Source organism: Anser cygnoides, chromosome 1, assembly GCF_040182565.1.
Source record: "Anser cygnoides isolate HZ-2024a breed goose chromosome 1, Taihu_goose_T2T_genome, whole genome shotgun sequence".
Lineage (NCBI taxonomy): Eukaryota > Metazoa > Chordata > Aves > Anseriformes > Anatidae > Anser > Anser cygnoides.
This window is the reverse complement of record NC_089873.1, coordinates 122,913,872-122,935,869: the sequence shown is the minus strand read 5'-3', so window position 1 is coordinate 122,935,869 and position 21,998 is coordinate 122,913,872. Positions and strand designations below refer to the sequence as shown.

The 21,998-nt window shown below is 37.4% G+C and overlaps 1 protein-coding gene across 15 annotated transcripts in view; it reads right to left on the bottom strand.

Moving 5' to 3' along the window:
- The window catches only part of DMD (dystrophin), a 1,239,454-nt gene that overhangs the window by 997,804 nt on the left and 219,652 nt on the right, over positions 1-21,998 (bottom strand). Inside the window, exon 1 of one of the 15 annotated variants that reach the window (XM_066990431.1) lies at positions 12,057-12,338. The exons of the other annotated variants lie outside the window; for them this stretch is intronic. Coding sequence (XP_066846532.1) covers positions 12,057-12,075 — 19 coding nt within the window. The 5' untranslated portion in view covers positions 12,076-12,338. Of the gene's footprint in view, positions 1-12,056; positions 12,339-21,998 lie in introns of those variants that run through there. 15 annotated transcript variants of the gene reach the window in all.

Below are 21,998 nucleotides of genomic sequence, written 5' to 3'. Positions count from 1 at the left end.
GTCAACTTCATAGGGTCAGGCACCATAGATCTGGATCCAAAGAAAGGTCAACTCAGGAGTCATGCTGACACTCAGATCTTCCTCCAGCTCAGATGCAGGAAAAACTCAGTTTAAACAATTATTTGAGGATTATCAGCAGTGAAACAACATGACGCTAACCATACTATCCTACTAACCTAAAAGCCTTCTGAAATCAAAGGCTTCTCAGGTAGGGATGCCACCTATCTCACAGTCTGAGCAAAAAGTGACACTTGGAAGAATCACATAGGAACAAGCATGCTTAGATCTGAGCAGGATCCAATATCTTGGTGACAATACAGCATAGCTGAAGCCTAACAAACAAATACTCCTTTGAGTTCTCAAGGTAATCTTGTAAGTAGTTATGATGGACACCCATTACTTGGAGGAAATGCTGACATAAATACCATGACATTACATTGACACTTGTCCCAGTCAAACTATTTACTCTTCCTGTAGGATTTTTTTTTCTTTTGTATTGCATCAAGGATAATGACTATCAGAATACACCTTAAAAAGAAAAGGCATGGGATCTACCAATTTTAATATCTAATTCTGAAAAATCACTGGTTACTAAACTACTTGGCTATAGAAAGACTAGCTGCACACTATCATGTATAGTTATATACCAGTGTGAATTGTCAATTCTTGGCTATGCAAGACAACTTTTGAAAAATGTAGAATAAATTCTGGTGAAAAGTAGAATCTATGGAAACGAACTGTCTATCCATATAACTGAAAAACTTAAGTATCTGAAGCAATCACTACAAATCTGTGGCAACAACCTTGTGCGCATAATGAAGCTTGAGATACTGATAAAGGTCATATGGTGAGGCTGTAATGAAGATTCATCTACTTTAGTCAGATCTTCTCTGGCTTTACCTGTAACGGCATCCCATTATTCCCACTGGCAGAGGTAGAGTCATGTTTGTACACAAACTAATTAATGAGGAACTCTACCAAGACTTTTACTGCAGAAACAATCATGCATGTTGACAGTTACTAATAGCAGGAGGGAATTCTCATTCATGAGGGATAAGGGCTATTCATAGCATTTAACTGTAGGCTAGTTGCTTCGTGGGGAGAAATGATAATTAAACTGTTTTACTTATAAGAAGAAGAGGTAAGACACGAGGCGTGTTGATATTATTTGTGCTATACAGGTATGGAAAAGTTTCATTCTATTCAAGGATTTTTTTCCCAAAAACTCATGTACAGGTTTATGTATTTTTTCTTGCTCACTTGCCCTTTTTCCCCTCTTCTCCCTTTCTCTTTTTTTGGCTTGCAAACTGAGAAATAGAAAAAAGCTACCCTAAATTATGACTGAAAATTTGCACTACAAGTTTCCAGTCACACGAAAATAAATCAGAGAAAAACGTTTCTTCTTAAAACTGAAGAAAACAACTCGAGGAGTGGGATTGAGTTTGAAATTAGACCCTTAATTTAGGTGTCCACTCTAGAAGTACCTAAAAACTCATTAGAAATGATGAAGATGCCTAGACTATAAAGAATGTTGTCCCCACTTAAGCACCTAGTGCACTGGAGAGATCTTAGATGGGCTCACTGCACTTGTAACAGAGGACCTGGCAGTGATGTGCTCTTCTGCATGAGCATTTGGAAGCCAACCAGGAGATGCTACAGCATCTCAAACAGCATGAAATGACTCTGTGCTGGCAAATAAACCAAGACCCCAGCAACAGCATCTGCTGAGTCCCAAGGGAGCTGAACAGCCACTAAGTGCTTGTTTTAAGGCTGCTTTCCAGGCTCTGAGACTGCATTTCCTATTGATGGCTTCCCTTGGGTATGCTCAGAGAGCTGGTGCTCTGCGGTGCCATGGGACCACTGGCACCTTCACAGGATTTGCATACAGGATGGGGGCACATGAAAGCCTCATCCCCCTGCAGTGACAGCTGGGGCCAGGCAGGTACAACTCGCCCTGCTTAAAACAACATTAAGTACTTAGGTGTGTGCAACTGAATCCAGTCCAAGACCTCCACTGACTGTAATGGAAGACAAAATGTTTATGTTTGGGGTCTTTATCTGAAGCTGAATTCCCCTAACATAAGTGAAAAGTCCCAATACCACCCTCTCTGCCCTCCCCTGCCATCAGCTTGGGTGCTTGCCAAGAGTTTCAGCCAACAGTCACAATTCAGAAAGCGAAAGCACCTTTCAGAAAGCTTCAAACACTCTTTCAACATGTGAGTTTGTGAAGCTGGAGCACAGAGATCTTGTCACAGCTTTAAAAAGAGGTGAGTGAAGAGTAATGTAGTGTAATAATGACGTTAGCAGGGGCTATTCTGTCATTATTTGAATGTTTCCTACTTGTTTACACAAGCTGCAGGTTAATTGCTGTTCGAAGTAGTCATGGACAGAATTGGAGCGTTGGTAGCTGATCATCACTAGGCCATTATGCAAACAACTGAGACAAGCTTTACTCTAAATTAATTTGCCAACTCCAATTCTCCCCCCAAAGACACAAAACGACAACGGAAAAAAAAACAACAACACAACTATTCATCTTTAACACCAGTGATAAGCCTTGTTTCTAATAAAGGTTTAGTTGGTATCTGACCTGACCTGAAAACCATAGGGCTAACGCTTAGGTGCTCAGGCACTACCAGGAAACGTATTCTGTAAATGTTCAATATGCTCTAAATGCCCACTAGTCTCATAAGCAAAACTCATTCTCTTTAGCCAGCAGTTAATTTAAAAGAAGACATATAAAACCATTTTGGTGAAATAACTGATGCCCTTTTATAGGTTTTAAATTTAAGATTACAGGAAGCATTGTAAATTCTACATAATACTGAGCCCGATAGCCTCAAATTAGCACACCAATGAACAGACAAAAGCATTTTAGTAATAACTTCTTTTTTTCCTGTTAATAAGGTCAGATACCTCTTAAAAATAATTATAAACTATTCTACTGCGTTACTATGCAAAGGAAAGCAATACAACTATTAATAAATTATACTTTGCATGATCTCTGTAGTAAGATAAAATAATTAAAATGGCTGAGATGCTATCTACTGATATTATTTTAATAGCAGGTGATTATTAATTTTAAAGTTCCATTTAGTCAAAATTATTTTTCTGATTTCAAATTTAGAAGTACTCTTTAAGCTTTTTAAATGAGCTGTTACAACATTACTTTGCTCCCAAACAGGGCATATAGAACAATCACATATGAAAGGAAGTAGACTTGTAGATTTCCTCAATAACAGCAAAACTGCACTGACTGAAAATGCAACAGAACTCCAGTCTTTTTTTTTTTTTTTCATTTTAAATAAGATGCTGGCACGGATGGAGTTTCCTGAGGAAACTCATAATCTGATCATAGGCTTTATGAGTTATGATTGCCCCTGCAATTAGCCATAAAGACAGATTGCATCCTTCTCATAAAACTATTCTATGCAACATAACAAATTAGACCACTGCATAGGTCTAGCCATGCAGATATAAAGAACTTAATAAAGACAAATAAATAGGAAAGGAATCAAGCTAGTGCATTATAGCAAGCATTTGTAATGATGGGACATAAATCATTTTCCCTTATAGAAAAAAGGTTGAAATATTTATTAATTAAGTCGCTGACAAAATTCTGCCAATTAGATCTTATTGTTTCTATTTCCCAAGGAGTTTCAAAATGATTTTATTTTATTTAATATAAAACCAGAATCTAGTACCTGTGGTTTTTTTGTGGCATAGCTTAACACAGGGACAACCACAGAGCAGAATTCTAAACATAATAGAGACTGCATTGCTCTATCTTTCCTTGCTTTTCTTTCATTGCTCTTGCTTTTCATTCCTATCCGGGAAAGAAAAATGTTATCCCTTTAGCATCTGGTTCAGCATAAAACCATTATAATGCAATTAGCTAGACTGGGCACCAGCTGCTAACTAACTAAAATTAAAAGATGAAGACTTTGGTAACAGATTTCTTTCAAAGCCTTTCCCTTACAAAATGTTTGCCTTTGCTGAGGACACTAATCTGGGTTAAGCTCCTAAGATTCAACATAATGCAGACCAGTGATGTCTGTCCTCACACAGAAAGATTTACTGCCCACTGTCACACACTCAGTCCTCTATTTTGAATGTTCTGATCATACTTAAACCAGTTTTAGTACTTGAGCAAAGTAGCAATAGTAAGTAATCACAGAATTTGATAAACATTTTTTATAAATATTTTAAAAAACAGTTATTTATCCTTTCTTCCTCATAACTGGAAATTTTGCTTCAAAACGTGCCTGAGACTGAAATGTCCTTGACTTCTTAAAATAAATAAATAAAATAAAAGTGAATAAGCATGCTAGCATCATAAGCAGCTTTATGAAGAGCTATTTGATTTTCAGACTTTTTTTTATCCTCACAATTTTCTTCACTCAATCCAGAAATATATCGATTAGTAAAAAGACACAGAATTTGCATTATTGTTCTAAGAGTTTGCATTCATCCCCCCCCAAAAAATGCCAGTTTTAAAGTTTTAATATGAACACTGTACCAAGAATGCAGAATAATGGAGGCTGGAAGGGACCTCCTCAGGTTCCCGGGTCCAAGTCCCCTCTGCAGAGAAGGGTCAGCAAGAGCAGATTGCTCAGTTCTTTGTTCGCTTGTGTTTTGAACATCTCTAAGAAAGGACAAACCATGACATCTCTGTACAAGCTGTTCCAGTGACCGATCATTGAGAATACATTTTCCTTATACCTGACCTGAATTTGCCTTCTTTCAGCTCATGTTCCATTCCTCTTTTCCTATCACTGTGTACCTCTGAGAAGCATCTGACTCCCTGTTCTCTACAAACCTCCAGTTAGGTAGTTGTAGTTGGCCCTCCCTTCCTCCATCCCCTGGCTGTATTTGTGAAAGTTGAATCAGTCCAGCTCCTCGATGCTACGTGCTCCAGCCCCCAATGATCTGGACTTGCTCCAGTATGCCAGGGTCTGTGGGGAATCCCAAAAGCAGAGACCGCTATCCAGGTGAGTCTCAGGAGAGCTGACTTGAGAGGAAGCATCACTTTTTGATTGTGTGCTGCTGACCTGCGTTCATGACACAATTTTACCATGCTACTAAAATTCTACAAACAATTTTTCTTCTACTATCTGAAAATAAATCATCTTTCTTTTCATTTCCAAAGAAAGAGAATGGTAGAAAAACTTCTCATAACCAAAAGATATTTCAACATGTTTAAATAGTCCTTCTGCTTCCACAAAATAGAGTAGATTAATTGACAACTCGTACTACAAGTCACCAGAACATCTACTGTGTTGTTATGAGGAGATGGAACTTACTACTTGCCAATACCAATTCTCCATAAGTATTTAAATAATTCACATGAGGACAATAGTAGGTTTACCCTGAATAGTGTTTACCTGATTCCTTTTGCTAGGTCAAAAAATGGAAATGAATTGTATAAACCCAGCTGAAGCAGAAAACATGCTAAAAATCTAGAGAAATTCACCTGTTTGACACTGAAGAGCTTGCTCAGTTTCCCAGGATTTCAATCACTCCAATACAAAATGTTACAAAATTTTGCCAGCTGCACTTCATAAATAGTTAAGAATTTAATTGTCAATGCTCCCAGGAAAGTACTATCACACTACTCTAAACATAATCCATAGTGATCTTACTGACATCTCTGAGGGCTTTGGTCCTCGGATCTCCTTTTGTCACAGACCTCTGTTGACACATCCACAGCTACGTGGCAATGCAGCACACTAACAAGCTTTGAATTAGTTATGCAATGAAGATCTCTCTGAGATTGTGGAAATTTCATCAAGATGATAAAATATGACTCTAGTAAGTTGGGGAACTCACTGCTCAGAAAACTCAACCTTCCACAGGAAAGACAAATCACCAAAAAAAAAAAAAAAAAAGAAAAATGTAATTTGATTTGTCTGTAAGTCTTCAGTTCTCTACTAGATCTGATGAAGCTGACTCAAAAGATTTTCAGGAATACAACCAAGATTTATTTTCCGCTCTCCAAAGATGAGGGATAAAGTAATTTATTTTCTTCTCATCACTGACACAAAATTGAATTTTGTTGCTGGAAAGGTCCCAACTTCTGAGAGGCCATACGTTTTGTGTCCAGCATGTGGAAAAGCTAAGAGGATTTGAGTGACTCTTGGGGATTTCTGAATGGTTCTCAGTCTTACCACTGCCCTGCTCGCCCCTCCACTGTCCCGTTCAACTGTGCTGGTTGGCAAAAGTCCAAACCATGGACCAGAGTGACTAGGACACAGGTTTGTTGGCAGATGAGCAGCATCTTCATATCCCATTACCCACCCAAAGCAGGCCCTTGTTGAACGGAGGACTGGGAGAGGAAAGAGCAGGACCAGCTCCCAGCAGGACTGGGAGAGGAAAGAGCAGAACCAGCCATCATCATGGCAATCCAATTTACAGCTTTTCAGAGCAGCTGCTTGGAGCTTGTATGACTCCTGAGCTGAAGAAAAAGTCAGTGGAGATCACAGTCAGATCTGTTGCACACGATAAAGACTATATTTTAACAAGGTATTAATCTGGTTAATATTTTTGTTTAAAGCACTGAATCTAGAAGAGGCAATAAATACATATTATGTAGTGCATAGTTTAAATGATAGAACCACAATCTAAATTTTCTGAAACATTTAGAAAGAAAGGAATGACCAGGGTTAAGAGGCTCCATCCAATTTCCAGTAATTACCAATTATTCCTGTCTAGAGGTGACAAACATATTAATCATATTGACAACCAAATTCATAATCTCTTCCCTATGTATTTGTGCTCCTTTAGTTTTTTTCTGGGTCACAGTTAATTCTACCAAGGAGCATTTTGCTTAATCCTCATCATTTCTGAATAACTCAGGACATTCTGAGATTAAAAAAATGCTAACAGGCTCTTCACTGATGTACACATCTTTTTTTGAATTTTTGTTTCAGTCTGAAGGCATGTATAAAAAGTATAAACAAAATCAGCTGATATTATAAATGTAGAGATTAACCCAGAAACCTGGCTCTAAACATAGCCTCCTGTGACCTAACACTACCTTCTCAGAACAAATCCTGGATGAACAAAGAGGCTTTACATTTGTCTTCTCAAAAGCAACAGTTTTCAGCAGACCAGTGGAGAAAAGAAGTGAGAGCAAAGGATTTTAATTTCTAGATTACTTCTAGACACTACATTGAAGTAATGTGATCAGGCATCTTCCACTGACTGTGGTTCTCAGCAATGAAAGAACACATCTCAAAACTATAACATTGCTATAGCACAGTTATGAAAAGATTTCAAGTAGACCACTTGTAAAAGAGCAGTATGTCTTCATTTAAGGTTATGCATGGCCACCCAGTTTTCTTTCAGATGACTTCATCTTATTATGTTGGTATTTTTATCTCAGAAAGATTTAGACAGAGATTATAAAAAATAAAAATAACATAAAAATGAGTAAATTAAAAAAAAGCCTCATAAAAATGTAAAATAACCTAATCAAACAAATAAATGAATTATATATGCTTGAACTTGTCAGCAGAAGATCCACAACTAGAAGATTCCCTTGTTACCATCCTGGAAAACCATGTATCCATTTTATATATTCTAGTCAAGTTTTCATAGCCCATCCCATTCTTACCAGTTTTTCCTTACCGGGATTTTGAGGTGGCTATTCTTTTATAAATTGTATGTTGCATTATTCATAATGTTTGCGCTTTCTACTAGCACTTAAGGTCCTTGGTGTCTACTGTTCTAGACGATATAAAAAGGGTAGAAAGAACATGCTCTGCCTGAAGCATTTATATTTTAAATACTGTACAAAAGAGAACTTATGCCTTTATTCACTACAATGGGTATGAAACTGGCATGATGGCAAGTTGCCTGAAGATAGATAGTTATCTCTGTCAAAAAAGTTAGAGAAGCTATTGTTTGGTGCTTTCTTTTTTTTTTTTTTTTCCCCCATATTACTTTTCCTTTCCTTTCCTTTCATTTCTTTCTATACCACAGAGGTAGTTAGAAAAATCATCCTCCAATTACTTATTTTCATAATTTTATTTCACATTTTCCTCAAGAAACTTGCTTACTCCCCCTCATCCCATATCGTCGTCTGAAACAGGCAGGCAATTATTCTCTTAGGCTGATTAAATTTTATTCACAGGAAATCAAATATTTCAGGAAGTTTCTTTCATTCCCTTGATCTAGAGTAGTCCTAAAAACAACCTATTGTCAGCATTAGTCTGTTTTGCTAAACAGGTCCATAACAGTATTCTTGTCCCTTTATTTTTTATTGAAAGTGAATTTCTTAAATCTACTTTTGTACGCACAGAGAAATTGCCTTGAGAAAAAAAAAAAAAAAAAGAAAAAAAAGTGCTGAGGATCAGCCTTGACTATCTCCATTACTTTTTAATGATAAAATGATAGCCTGGCCTTTTTATTATAACCTTTGAGAAGCTAGTTCAGTAACAACAGAATATCCTTTCACCTAAACTACGCACTGAATGTGCTTGTATTTATGACCTGTCTGAACTGATGCTTTCTAACATGCAATATAATCTTTACTTTAAAATTGAATTTTATGGGATGGACGTCCTACTCCTACGGATGAGGAGTAGACTGCATAAAAGAAAACGTTTTCCTCTGAAACTTCACCTGCATCTATCATCACTATATTTAGCTGGGCATAAAAGGTTAACTATTAAACAAACCAAAGTCAAAACCACCTTGGAATGATTAGAATTTCCTTTTAATTAGTAAGATATTTTGGTAAGAATATTTATTCCTATAATGAGTATTGAGATGGAAACTCCCCATCTGCCACAATGGAAGTGGATACATCAAGTACCTGGCAAAAAGCAGGGCTGAACTGGGAGAAAAGCTGAACACTGCATTTGAGAACTATCAATTTATGATAATTTAAATACTGATTGCTTAAGATGGGCTTAATAAAACTTACATAAGAGAGAAATTTTCATAAGTTCTTCATTCTGTTAGGAATACAGTAAACAGAAAAATATGTATCACTTTTTTAGTCAAATCTAGTCAACAAGTGACAGAGGAAGATCAAGTATTTTAAGACACTTCCAGCATTTGTGGGTTTCAATTGCCAGATTCCCTTCAGTTGCCCCTCCCATGCACACAGACCACCTTTAACTTCAGAATTTCCTGTGATGAATTTTTGTCAGTTTGAATGCCCTCTCCAAACCACATTTCATCCATAAGTTTAAGAAACAGAGTGTTAACTATGAGAGCTGTTCACTTTGAAAACATTCTTAAAAATGCATGTATTTTATGTAACTGCTTACATAAGCATGTTCTAATCAGATGGCAACAGCTTGTAGTTATACATACAAAGGTTATAACAAATATATTGGGGCTTTCTCAGTAACCAAAGTCAAGCATTTAAGTGAGAAGGCTAATCTGCTAATGCACAGGCAATTGAGGAAACAAGACACCAACGTTAATTTCTTGCTTGGACTTCCTTGCAGAAAGAGTTTATTGCTCACTATTGTCCAGAACCTGAGCCTAGTGAGTCTACACAGATAATTCAGCAGGCTAAGTTACATAGCCATAGTTAAGCAAAGCAAACATTACCACCACTACCACTCCAGCATATTTCTCTTTTTTCTTTCTTTTTTTTTTTTTCTGATTGTGCCCATAGAACACAATTTGCATTTAACAATCAATAAGCAATTACTTCTTATTTGAAAAACATAAACTCTTTATTCATTCATTGTTGAAAAGGAACCAAGAGCCCAATCAAAGCCCATTCAACTACATGGAAAAATTCTCCCATATTTATATATTTATATATATATATGGGTATATATGCAATTCCCCTTTTGGATGTTTATCCCTAGCTGCATACGCACAGTTCTAAAAAGAAAATGAACAACCATGTTAACCCAGTTAATGATAGCTATGAGAATGTTCACATGGGAAAACAGCTTCCCCTGCAACTAAAAAAAACAAAAACAAAAACAAAAAACAACTTAATCCAAGACTTCTTAAACTATCTGTTTTACTGTTGTTGAATAAACAGTACATAGTTTTCTGTTGCTTTTGCAGAGATGCCAGGCAGTTGCACTATCTTTGATCTATTTCTGTTCAAGCTACATAGAGAAGTGTCTGAAACCATGATAATGTGCACTATTGATCCAGTATTAGTAGTGGATTATATAGCAAAATGTATCTTATTTTATTGTCTAAAAATAGGGGCTATGCAGACAGGATGTTCAGGAGAGTAACACAGAGCATGGGATGCACTTGTTGTTTAAAGCTGAATGATTTTTATGGTGTTTATGAGCCTCTGATTCAATTTGTTGTTTGCTTATTTGACAGATCACTCCTCACAATGTAAGACATATACGGAAGTAAGATAATGATGTTATTTTGTGCTGCAATATGGTTGGATTTTGTTTTCAAATATAAATAGTCTTATGAACTGAAAATATTTGTTCCATTTAGGAGCTGCCTTTTAACGCACTTGAGAAGCTACAGTCAAATCTGGAAGGTAATATAGCAGAGAAGGACATACGCTCACCTACCCAGATGAGATTGCAGTAGACTACTCAGATTTCTCTAATGTTTTGCAGTCAATGAACAAGAAGATCAACTTCATTGTTCTAACTACATATTTTATGAACTGTGACAAGTTTGTTATAACTCATTTGCTCTGAACTTTTCTTCTGAGATTGCACAAGCACCAAGAGGTAAACTCAGCAATGTCAACAAGCTTGGTGGCATAGTTCAAGCTGTGAAGGTTCAATAAATAGGTCCGTAAACATTGCAAATCAACACAGCTTTTGATGAAATGTCAAGCAAGACAGAGCTTAGCTATATTCAACTCAGCTTGAACGCATAAACCATTAACTGGCCTCTGTAGTTTTTGGAGAAATGTGTCTTATGAACAAAGCTCAAATGTTGAAATAATAGAAATAAGACCAAAACATTTTTCTTTTAAACAGAAGACTAATAAAAGTAATTTAATAATGGGGAATTGCATTTTAATCAATCCAATAAAAATAGATTTATAAAAACAGCCAATATGACAACACTATACAACCTTATGATAGAAAAACCATTATTTATACCTCCAAGTTAGGAAAGGGTGCAAAAGTGGGAAAATAAAATTAGTTTTGAAATGCGCTGAAAATACTTCAGTTTTGAAACATGTCTTTTTTATTATTGTTATTTTTCTTCATGAGACATTGAAATACTGCTTGTTTCAGAGAAAATACATATTCTCCTTTTATTTTTAGGAGGAAGGATAGAATAATACTTGTTATAAAGTATCAAGGTACCTATTTATAACAGAAGCTAGCATTCTTTTTTTTTTTTTTCCTTAGTGAAGCACTGTACTACATATATACAGTCAAGTATTCTCTCAAGATTTATTTCCAAATGGCTTGAAAGATATGAAGTTTCTTCAGCTACTTTTCCAAATCAATCCTCCACAGACAAGTCTATGCAATTACCCTAGACTGAACGCAAGGTTGTTTTTGCCTGATGGCCCACTTTTCAACCTATTTCTATATTACCAGTACAGTAATTCATTTGACCGTGTCCAAATTTGTTTGCAGTGAACTTTACATCCTTCTGCTGTCGTTCATAACGAGGAGTTCATTTAGTACAGCAATGAAATCCTTGATCAGGCAGCATCTGTTACCTACAACCATGCAAACACTTAGCACTGTCATTTGAACACAACGTACTGTCCATCATCATGGGAAAAAAAAAAAAGTCTGTATGCAAAAGTTTGCTTGTTTTTCCCTCCCATATTAACACCCTGTTGATATTCTGCAAGCAGTTGTGAATCCGACCAAACAAAAGTTAGGCAAGGCAGGGCCATCTGACAGAACCGAGCTCGCTCTTCCCCTCGGCCAGCTCCCTGCCGCTCTGCCCCTCACCTGGGAGTCCCTCGCACAAACTTTCCGCATCCCACCCCATGCAGGCACCCTGTGCCCCAGCGAGCCGGGGCTGTCCCAGAAGGCAGCAAACTGACCTAAATGCTATCGTTAGGGTCGCACTGCTGCTGCTCCTTCTTGCGAATGTCTGCTGTATGCCTTTCAGCTGTTACTCACCCGACGAATCACCAGACATTTCCGATACGGCAGAGCCCTGCTACCTTCATGGGGAAGCTTTTTGCTGATTTCCCTGTAGGTACTTCTCTCTAACACATCCTGCCAAGTACGGAGAACCTGGAGGGAGACTCATTGCCCGGCGCAGGCAATGCACACACGTAACCTGCCTCCAGCTTCACGGGAGCGAGGGGAGCGCAACCTTTCCAGGAGCCGATGGGAGAATTACGCCTGGTTTCGCTGCCTCGTACCACAGCACGCTACCCTCCCGCGGTTGGCAGCCAGCGCCTGCTGCACGCCCTCCCTGGTCGCAGAAATGGTTCCTCCCTACACAGGCTCGATCTACCTGATTACGCTCCCTCCCCATCAGAGATTTCAGCCCCCCCGGCAGCAGCGGGCCGACGGCGTCATGCGGGATCTCTGCGAGGCAGGGCTGCTGCGGGCGGCCGGCCGCCCGCCGGGCGCAGGAGGAGCGCCTGGGGGGCAGTCGCCTTTCGCCTTTCTGTATGGCTGGGAGGTTATTCTTCCTGCTCTTACAGTCCTATTCAAACAGGCTTAAAGTCCTTAAGGAAAAAAGGCCGCCTGCTACTCCGCGTGTTTTTTCCCTGAAGCCAGCTTACGTCTTTTTGGTATATGACAGTGAATTGCCATTTGCAGTGCATTCCTCCCTCGCTCTCACAGGCAGATAAAATAGAAGAGGTACAATTCCCTCTCCCTCTCCTTTTTCTTCTTTTCTAAATTAAAAGAAGTGGGTAACACATATTGCCATAACCAACTTAAACACCATCTGCTGTCTTTCAGCAAACTTCACCAGCATGCTTGCTCCATGCCTGAAAGGGTTGTGGTTTTTATTTCGTAACTGTAAGGCTGGGGGGAAACAAACATTTTCCTTCTCTGTTTTTTTTTTTTTTTTTGTCTTCATTATTCCAATTAACCTGATTATTACATTACTGTTATTCTCCTAGAAAATTCTCCTAATCCAACTTTAAAGACTGTGTCAAAAAGAATTCAAAGTTCCTTTACTAGCTAACAGGCTGGTTTTAGAAACGTGTAGAGAGAAAGCAGGGGGCAAAGCGTTGATCGAGGAAAGATTTATTCTAGTATTTCAAGCTGGGCTGTAGAGCGTGTGGTCTGTCAGGCACAGTGCAGCATAAAACCATTACAGCCAGAAGGCAGCAGGTGTGGAGACAGTAAATATTTAGCACCACTCCATTCCAGGTTACTCTGGTACTGGTTTTAAGCAGTTGAAGATCTCTAAAATCTGGTGATTTCATTAAGTTTAACTGTTGGTTGTGTTTTTGTTGTTTTGTGTGCAGTGTAAAACCATGAATTAGCAGAAACCTTGTAATCTTCATAGATAAAAAAAGATTTTAGTCTTCATTCATTCAACAGCAGGCAAGAACCATAAAAAATAAAAATAATTTAAAAGAAATCAGAATGTGTACGGCAGCTTCCTAAAAAAAAAAAAAAAGTAAAAAAAAAAAAAAAAGCACCATTCTTCTCTGTTTTCAGGACAGCAGTCCAGTGCAGCGGTGTTTGTGAGGGAATAGACAGAGCCTGAACCTTTCTCTATGCTCTGAACTTAAGGTGGCTTCTCCCAAACTTACCATGGTGAACCACAACTCTTCCCTCCCCTTGAATCCTGCACTGAGAGTGGCAGGATCATTGCTGGAAAGGTCCAGCTTCATGGTCCCGGGTCCTGCTAACACCTCTGTGGAGTTCCTTAGTAAGAACTTCCTTTCTCAAGATTTCTTTTTTTTCCCAAAAACGTGCAACACAAGTGTTAAATACAAAGTTTATTTGTCTAGTTAGCATGCTACCATCAAATGAAGCAAAAAGGCAAATTTGACAGTTGTGTTTTTTGCAAAAATTGAAAGTTCAAAAGTAAGAGAAAATAGAAGTAGAGATCTGGAAATCCAGATGCTAAAAAAAGAAAAAAAATCAAAACAAAACAAAACAAGACACCTGTACGCATTGATTTCACATGAAGATGTCAGCATGCCTGAAAAGTCTCATTTTTTTGCCACCCCTGACCTTTAAAAAAATAAGCAGAAGTCCACAAGAATGCCCTTCTCCTAAGAATATGGATATCTTCTCTATAAGCCACTCCACATTTCATGGTGGATCTGACAAACAGAGCTGACAGGCAGCATCATATATACTAGACATATTCATAAATGGGTCTGTTAAAATTACTAAACTTTCTTCTGTGTCAGCTGCAAGAGAAAATAGAATTAATAAATTTAAATAGGCTGCTGGAAAGGAAGACATCAGGTATTTTTTTATTTTTTATTTTTTAATTGCATGCACAAGATGCAACCTGGGCACTTTCTCCAGAATACTCCATTTACAGTACTGGGAATGTCTTAGTGCCTATAACAGGGCTGAGAGCACCTCATGCCACAATAACATGTTGATGCACTTCTACAAGGCAATTTCAAACTTCCTACGCAAGCAGCACAGCAAGCACTAGGTTGCATGTTTTCTTTCTTTCACCTGTTTTTCAAGCAAATTTTGGCAGAAATTGTGCATGACTGAAAATGTATATGATGGCAAGCTTATTCCGGCACTAGCATAACACAGAACAAGGTTAGTAAGTAATTATAAATAGGGATGATATGATCATCTCCATATTATTTATCTGTTTACTCTTTGTAACAGCGATAACATGATACATGATAATATGATAACATGACTCTTTTTAACTGTGATAACTCTGTAACAGCCATGTCTTGGAAAAACAGGTATTGTAAAAACATAGGAGTAGAGACAGTGTCTGTTCCCAAGGCCTTCAAAACTTAGAAGAAATTGACATGAGCATGAAAAGCAATCAAGAAATGAAAGAGAGAAAATAGGAGTAAACCTACTCAGTTACATAAATTAATAATTCACAATAAAATAATGGTTAGAGAGTACAGAGGATTCTAGCACGAGTCAGAGCACATTGCTCAATTTCTTAGTTTAGTTGGGAAGAAATAGCAATTATTACTGCAATCTACTCACTCTTACAGAAATTGTTTTTCATTGCTCTGCAAAAGGGCAGACTGCAAAGAGCAGTTCCTTCCACCTCTGTTGTGTATTTCAGCACCACAGAAATACAAGGACAGGCCTCATCTAGCAAAACATTTGTGAAAATTCTTATTTCACCAAGGCAGTTACTTTTAACGATTTTTGTTTGGCATTTATCAAAAGCTTTTCTGTTCTTTTGTTCCCCAGCCTCCACTGTAGGGCTTCATTTGCTTATAGGCACAATCCTGACTGGGATCATTAGCTGATGCAACAAAAAATACTCTTAACCATTTAAGCACCATTGCTTAGGTTACCTGACACCTAAACAAACTTACTGCTATTCAGAAATCCAGTACTTTCAGTGAAAGGAGAGAACAACCTCTTCTTAAAGGAAGCACTACAATCTGTAAACTATCTGCACCAGAAGATCTGCAACATTTCATTCCCGCACCCAAAAGAACCATAAAACTCTTCTGTCACACACAACCCATCACTTCATGGATGAAATTTAGCTACAAATCAGCTGATGGGAAAAACAATATACCATATTGTATACCGTAGCCTACCTTTGGATTCATACCCCACATGGGACTCCTAGTTTTGGACAGCTTTATCTTCTGGACACTGGATACCAATCCTTTTTCCCTGACTTCCGTCCAGCTCAGGGGCTGGAAGGGCTGCCCAGAGCACTCATGGACCCCCTCTCCCACCCCATCTGCATTGAGCCTTCAGTAGCTTCTCACTTTGTTGTGGTTGCCATAGTCTTTTCCCTCCTCCTACATCACTGAAGCCTCTCTGCCCCCACTACTCAGCGAGGGGTTGACTTGGGGAAAGAGGGTGTTATATGGAGAAGCTGAGGGACCAGATACTGTTACAGGTAATGCGGCCACTGAAAAGCAAAAAAAAAACAAAACACGTAGGTGGTTTGATATCAGAGAATAGATCTTGTTTATCTTTGTCTCCCTAGGAAATTTGGAACACAGTTGAGAAACCTTAATGTTTTTGCAAGAAAATCAGAGTTTATGCAGAGAATATAAATAGTTCTTACAAACAGCTCATGAGAAGAAGCCTTCTAAAAGGAAACCTGTTCTATTCTTCTGTAATTGAGAGCTGTTACTACTGAACGGGTTTTATACAGAGATACATATTTTCTTCAGGCTGAAGTGATTTTTGATAATCCCGGATTAGAAAAATAATAGCTAGAGCAGAGGGGAAAGAAAAAAAAAAAAAGCAAAGGCTTTCAGAAAGGATAAATTGATAAAATCACAGGCAAAAATCCTGATTCTACATAGGTCAAAGGCAAAACTCCACTGGAAATTGATTTTGCTTCAAGATCAAAAGTCAACATCTGCGCTGTTTAGTGTAGCATTATGAAAGAAGATAGCTGTTCGCTTGTACTGTGCTCAAGGGGCCTTGCTCAACACTGAGAGCATGTCCCTATACTCTAAGTGTATACACATAAAACTATTCTACATTTTGGAGTATTTTCCTCATACTTCTGTATCCTTTATATATAACAGACATGTGTAGATACATATTATTTTAATGTATCCTTATAGCCCACAGGTTTCAGGATGTTTGTGCGTATATTTTTGAACCACAGAATTCTATTTTCATCAATTTGCTCCCCAGTTTTTTTACTTCTGCCTTATGCTTCTTCTTGCCAGTGTTATCAAGCAATAGCAGACTCTGCCAATGAAGTACACTGCTTTTAAAACAGTGTTTTCTTAAGTTACAAGCTATAACAACATTTTGACTTTTTTGTTCTGAATAGGAAGATATGAATAGAAAATAGATCATTACTGCTATATCATAGTTGCAGTCCCTGAAAACATCTCAAATGACCCCAAAATGTAACTCCTTACACCAGATGGCTGTCATTTTTCCATTTACAATTCTTCTATGCATTCACAGCTTGGACTCCCTGATGATACTGTATGTAAGCCTAACCCAAATGTTTCTATTCAATCTGATGTCTGGTTTGTGGTAGTAAAAGACTGCCTCATTAGGTCAGAAAATCAAAATGTGCAAATTTTGCCACATAGCTGTGATAAAACATAAACAAATTACCTATATGTGGCAAAGGTTTTTATCCACCCGAAGTTGGAGGATGACAGACATTATATGTTAGTGAGCTATTACTGTGCTTCCCACTGTAATCTGCCTAAAAACTGGTGTATAAATATATGAGAAATAAATCTTTGGAGCCGGGGTGTTTTCAGGAGTAATACACCTAAAATTTAAGGTACAACAAAGATCTGTTTGATCCTAATTCATTCCAAAATTATTTCACCATTACAATTAGGTAGGTTTTGACTCGTTTTTTCAGGAATGTTCAAGGACTGCTGTTACTGTAGCAGTATGATGACTACTTGGTTGAATGGAGATAAAAAGCAGTTTCTGCCCTGGAAGACCATTGAATTTAATCTGTGCACATAAGAACTAAAGATATTATCAGATATAGCATAAGGTACTGAAGCTTGTCCAATTGTCAGCTGGCGTTGTGATAAAGTAAAAGAAACGTTATTAAATCCCTATCTCCACGCAAACCCACTCTCATAGAACAGTCAACTTCCGAGGTTACCAAACTGCCAAAAAGGCCAACCTTATCTGCAGACAACTGTCAGAAAAGCTTAAGATACAGAAATTGTCTGATGGATATAATTGTTTCTGATAAATTTATAAATCACATTTTTGCTGAGTTTTATAATCCCAATTTGCTACAAATTAATGTTTATATGGAGTTTGGATAGTGTAATAATTAGGCAAGCTATATAGAAAGAATTATTATAAAATATTGCTGTCCCTGCTTTCTCATGTAAAACATTTCTGCTGCCCTGTGCTTCTTCAGGCAGTGGTAGAGGTCTCCAAACTTGCTCGGGGCAGTCCTTACTGACACTCCCTTCTACTGCACCTCATTTTCTTCCTTATCCCTCGACTCTGTTACATTTACTTTCTACTTTCAGTGCTACAAGGAAACATCTGGGGCAGCTTCTGAGTGAAACCACAATTTCAACATCCCCATTCCCACCAGATTCCCAAATCATTGCTGCACCATCTTTTGCACACCACCCCTCAAAAGCACTGTTTTACCTTTCCTGCAGTTCTTTATGCCAGCTAAGACAAGAACCAGGGTATTTCGGCACTCCCAGTGTGTGTCGGTGTTTGCTTTCAACTGAATGGCCCTGGCAAGATGAATTATAAACCAGACTGCTTATGAAGATGGGCACATGCTGTATACATCTCTGGGAAGCCTTGAAGGCTTGACGTCATTGTAAGGGCTCCCTATGCTGCTCAGGAAAGATGAATGAGACGCAAACCCATGCCCTTTTGCAGTCCACTTGAATCGAGAAAAGCACATACATTTTCCCTAACCTTCAGTTTATGACATAGGCTTTTTCCTGTATTTCTTTGGAAACAGAGACCCTTTAATCCCTTTCCTGATTTTTGGCCTTGTTTTCTCTTTGGTTTCTGTTCTTATTCTTTTGCCTGAAATTCCTGACCATTTTGCATTCCCATTGTGTAGTCTGTCTTTAGCAAAACAAAAATTAATTACTCTACCAGAAAATTGGAACTGATGTTTATATTCTGTTTTCAGTAAAACTTATTCAAAGTTACTTATTGAAGAAGGAAAAAGATACTAGTGTAACAGCAAAACCAACTATATTTACATTCAAGTAATTTGCTTTTGCTTTAGAATATGTACTGGTTTCCACTGACCAGTGCCATTAGTCTGATCCCAGAGTATAGCTATATACTATGCCAAGAAATTAAAAATATGAATGACCAAAATGACAAACATGCAGAAAGCAGCAAGTAGCACATTTCTAGCAGCAGATTACTCACCTTTTCTGGAGCCCTGGTTTGGACCTGAATCCCCAGAATATTTTTCTCCTTCATTCTCTCATTCAAGTCCGAGCCCCATACTGCTTACCTGGTGAATTGTTACCTGATCACGTTTAGAGTGATAGCTCTAGTCTGCAGTACAGTTAAACTTTCTTAGAATACACCTCACTGATAAGGCTTAATTCAATTAAAATGACCATTAAGATTAGTGTAAATTGAATTGCTCTATCTCATACTGCTGATAATCTCTTGACACAAAACAACAAATCTGAGGTTTCCAGACAGAATGAGCTATGGTGCTCAGTTGAATACTATTTACATTGCTCCCCTCCCTCACTCTTCAACTCCAAACCTTCACAATAAGCCTTCAACTCCAAGACCTTCTAACAATAATTTTGCTAGAATGCTTGCCAAAGATTTGTTGGTTTGATCCTAACTAGCTAAACAGTCCTGAGTCTGCTTACAGAACGAAAGTTGCAGATGCTCAGTATGATAACACAAACTGACATACTATCCAAGACGTGTACTGTAAAATACACTGAAATAGTCATCAATTCAGTCACAATTACACAAAAATCAATGCCGACACTGGACCTGAATCTAAGCAAAGAAATTATTCAGAGGTTTTTATCTTCAAGCAAAAAGCAATAATACAGTGATAAGTGTAGTTCTTATTTTCTTACTCTTCCTGTTTTCCTTTGCTACCCAGTAGATGGAAACAGTTATTTTTAAACTGCAAGAAAACAGATTTGTGGAAATATCAAGTAATGGTTATATTTAAGAGTTCTAGAAAAACAATTAGTCCTAATTCATTAATTACTATATTTAAAGAGTCATGACATGTAAGTAACAATGCAAACAGGAATGAATTCCATTATTTTCATAGTCATTGAAACTTTGATCCAATGCTGTCAAGCCAGTACGGAGTTTCATAAATAATATCAATTTGTGTTTCGTCAAATTTTCTTCTGTCTGCAGTCTCTTTTCAGAGACATATGTTTGGAAAATAGGGATTGGTATCTATCTATCACAGACCCTACTACAAATAGATTCAATGATTGCCTCATGCAGTATTTTCACGTTCTATCTACATTTTCAGTTTATGGTCTTTTTTTTTTTTTTTTTTTTTATACAAAGGGTTTACAAAGATCAGTATATAAAAGCAATTTAAAAGAGACACATCTGAAGTGACATGGGAATTTCACTTTCATTCCTGTGATGCATCATGTAAGGACGAGTGTGATCATCCCCTGATGCATGAACAAATACGTGCTGTAGACATATGACCAGATATAAACAGTCTTGTGACAAAGACTGACTGAATTTTTATCATACAATTAAGAAAAAGTACCAGGCAGACAATGGATCACATTCATTATTCTAAAGAGTGAAAGTCAACTCTAAAATTACAGGCTGGGCAGCTCTGGCATATCTGAATCTCATTCGTGCCAAAACTTTGGAAAACCTTTTTTATTTTGACAATACTTGATTGCTCCCTAATTTATCTAGTCTTTTAACAGAAGACTAAAATTGAATTATTGTCTGAAAATATCTATGTAGAAAGAAATCTATAATATCAGAGGCAGCTATCACTCCAGAACTAAAAAAAAAAAAAAAAAAAGAGAGAGAGAGAGAGAGAAAAAAATATATATAATAATAGCAAGATGAAGCTGGACAAGCTGAGAATACAAATTGCACATTTTTAATAGTGAACAATGCCAAAAAAAATATTTCAAGTTCTGGTGTTCTCTCCAGATTTTTAAGTCATGATTGGATAGATTTCTGGAAAAAAAAAAAAAAAAAAAAAGCTGCAAGGCTAGTTTAAAACAATAGATTTGGTACAAAAGCTCCAAGATATATTACTAAGAAGTCAGTCTACTCAATTTTAACACTAAGAAGTCAGTTCCATTAGAGATTTCACTTGACTTTGGGTCATGTCTTTAGCTCTCTGCAAAGAATTAATGGAATAGTAATTACATAATTATTAAACAACCTAAGACTGACTGAGGTCCATTTACGCTTCGGGCTGAATTTGACTACTTAACAGAGACTGAATTTTTCTGAGACATGTTCCCAGGTCTAGATTAAGAACCAGCATTTTGGGGTTGATAAACTGCCATAAGCACATTTTAAAATAAAGAGACAGACATTCAAACACCATAGGGATAACATCTTACTATGAGAATGTCTTTTTTTATGGAATATTTCCAATGACATCATCCTTGTCAAACATAGCTTACTCTTGGATGTATCTTTAGAATCCTGTTCAAAACATGGTAATGACTCACTAAATGTGACTGCTAAAATGACTGCCCCACATATACAGTGCAATTAAGACTGAGCAATAAGACAACTAACAGAAGGGGTTTGCAGCTTTACAGTCACTTTGAGCTCCCATACCACTAATAGCCTATTTTGCTTTAGCATTCACGTATCTCAACAGAAAACTTTGTGGAGAATTTTATTCCAGTCAGGGAGTGCCAATGGAAAAAAATTAATACAGACGATTGCCTGGGACCTAATGAAAGCTAAATGTAGCACTCCTACTGAACAAGCAGAAGGTAAAGCATTAAGAAGAACAGAGAAACCAGCAGGAATTGTATCTTCCTCAGTTTGCCATCTAAACATGTGTTTTCTACTTTTCCAAAACCAGTTTGAGGATCGGTATTATACCAATTACAAATTTAGGTCCCTGTTGTAAAATGGCCTATCTATTACATGCTTTATGTTAAGCATATGAGTAATCCTACTGAATTTAAAGTTAAATGTCTGCAAATACTTGTACAACAAGGACTTAAGACATGCCTACAGTTATATTTTGAAAGTATGAGCTGTTTACTTCTCTCTTCAGTTCTACAGCCAGTTTTGCAAACCTTTAAACATGTAGAAAATGAGTGGAGGGTAGCTATAAGACAACTTGATAAATTGTTAATCATACACAAACATTTCAGAGCCTTTTTTTTTTTCCTTTTCATTGATCTAAAATAACAAGTATGTCTAAAAGCAAAGAGCGCAATCTTACATTTCTATCTTTTAAAACAAGGTGAGATTCTAGCTGTAAATGGACACATAAATCTTCACCACTAAGTA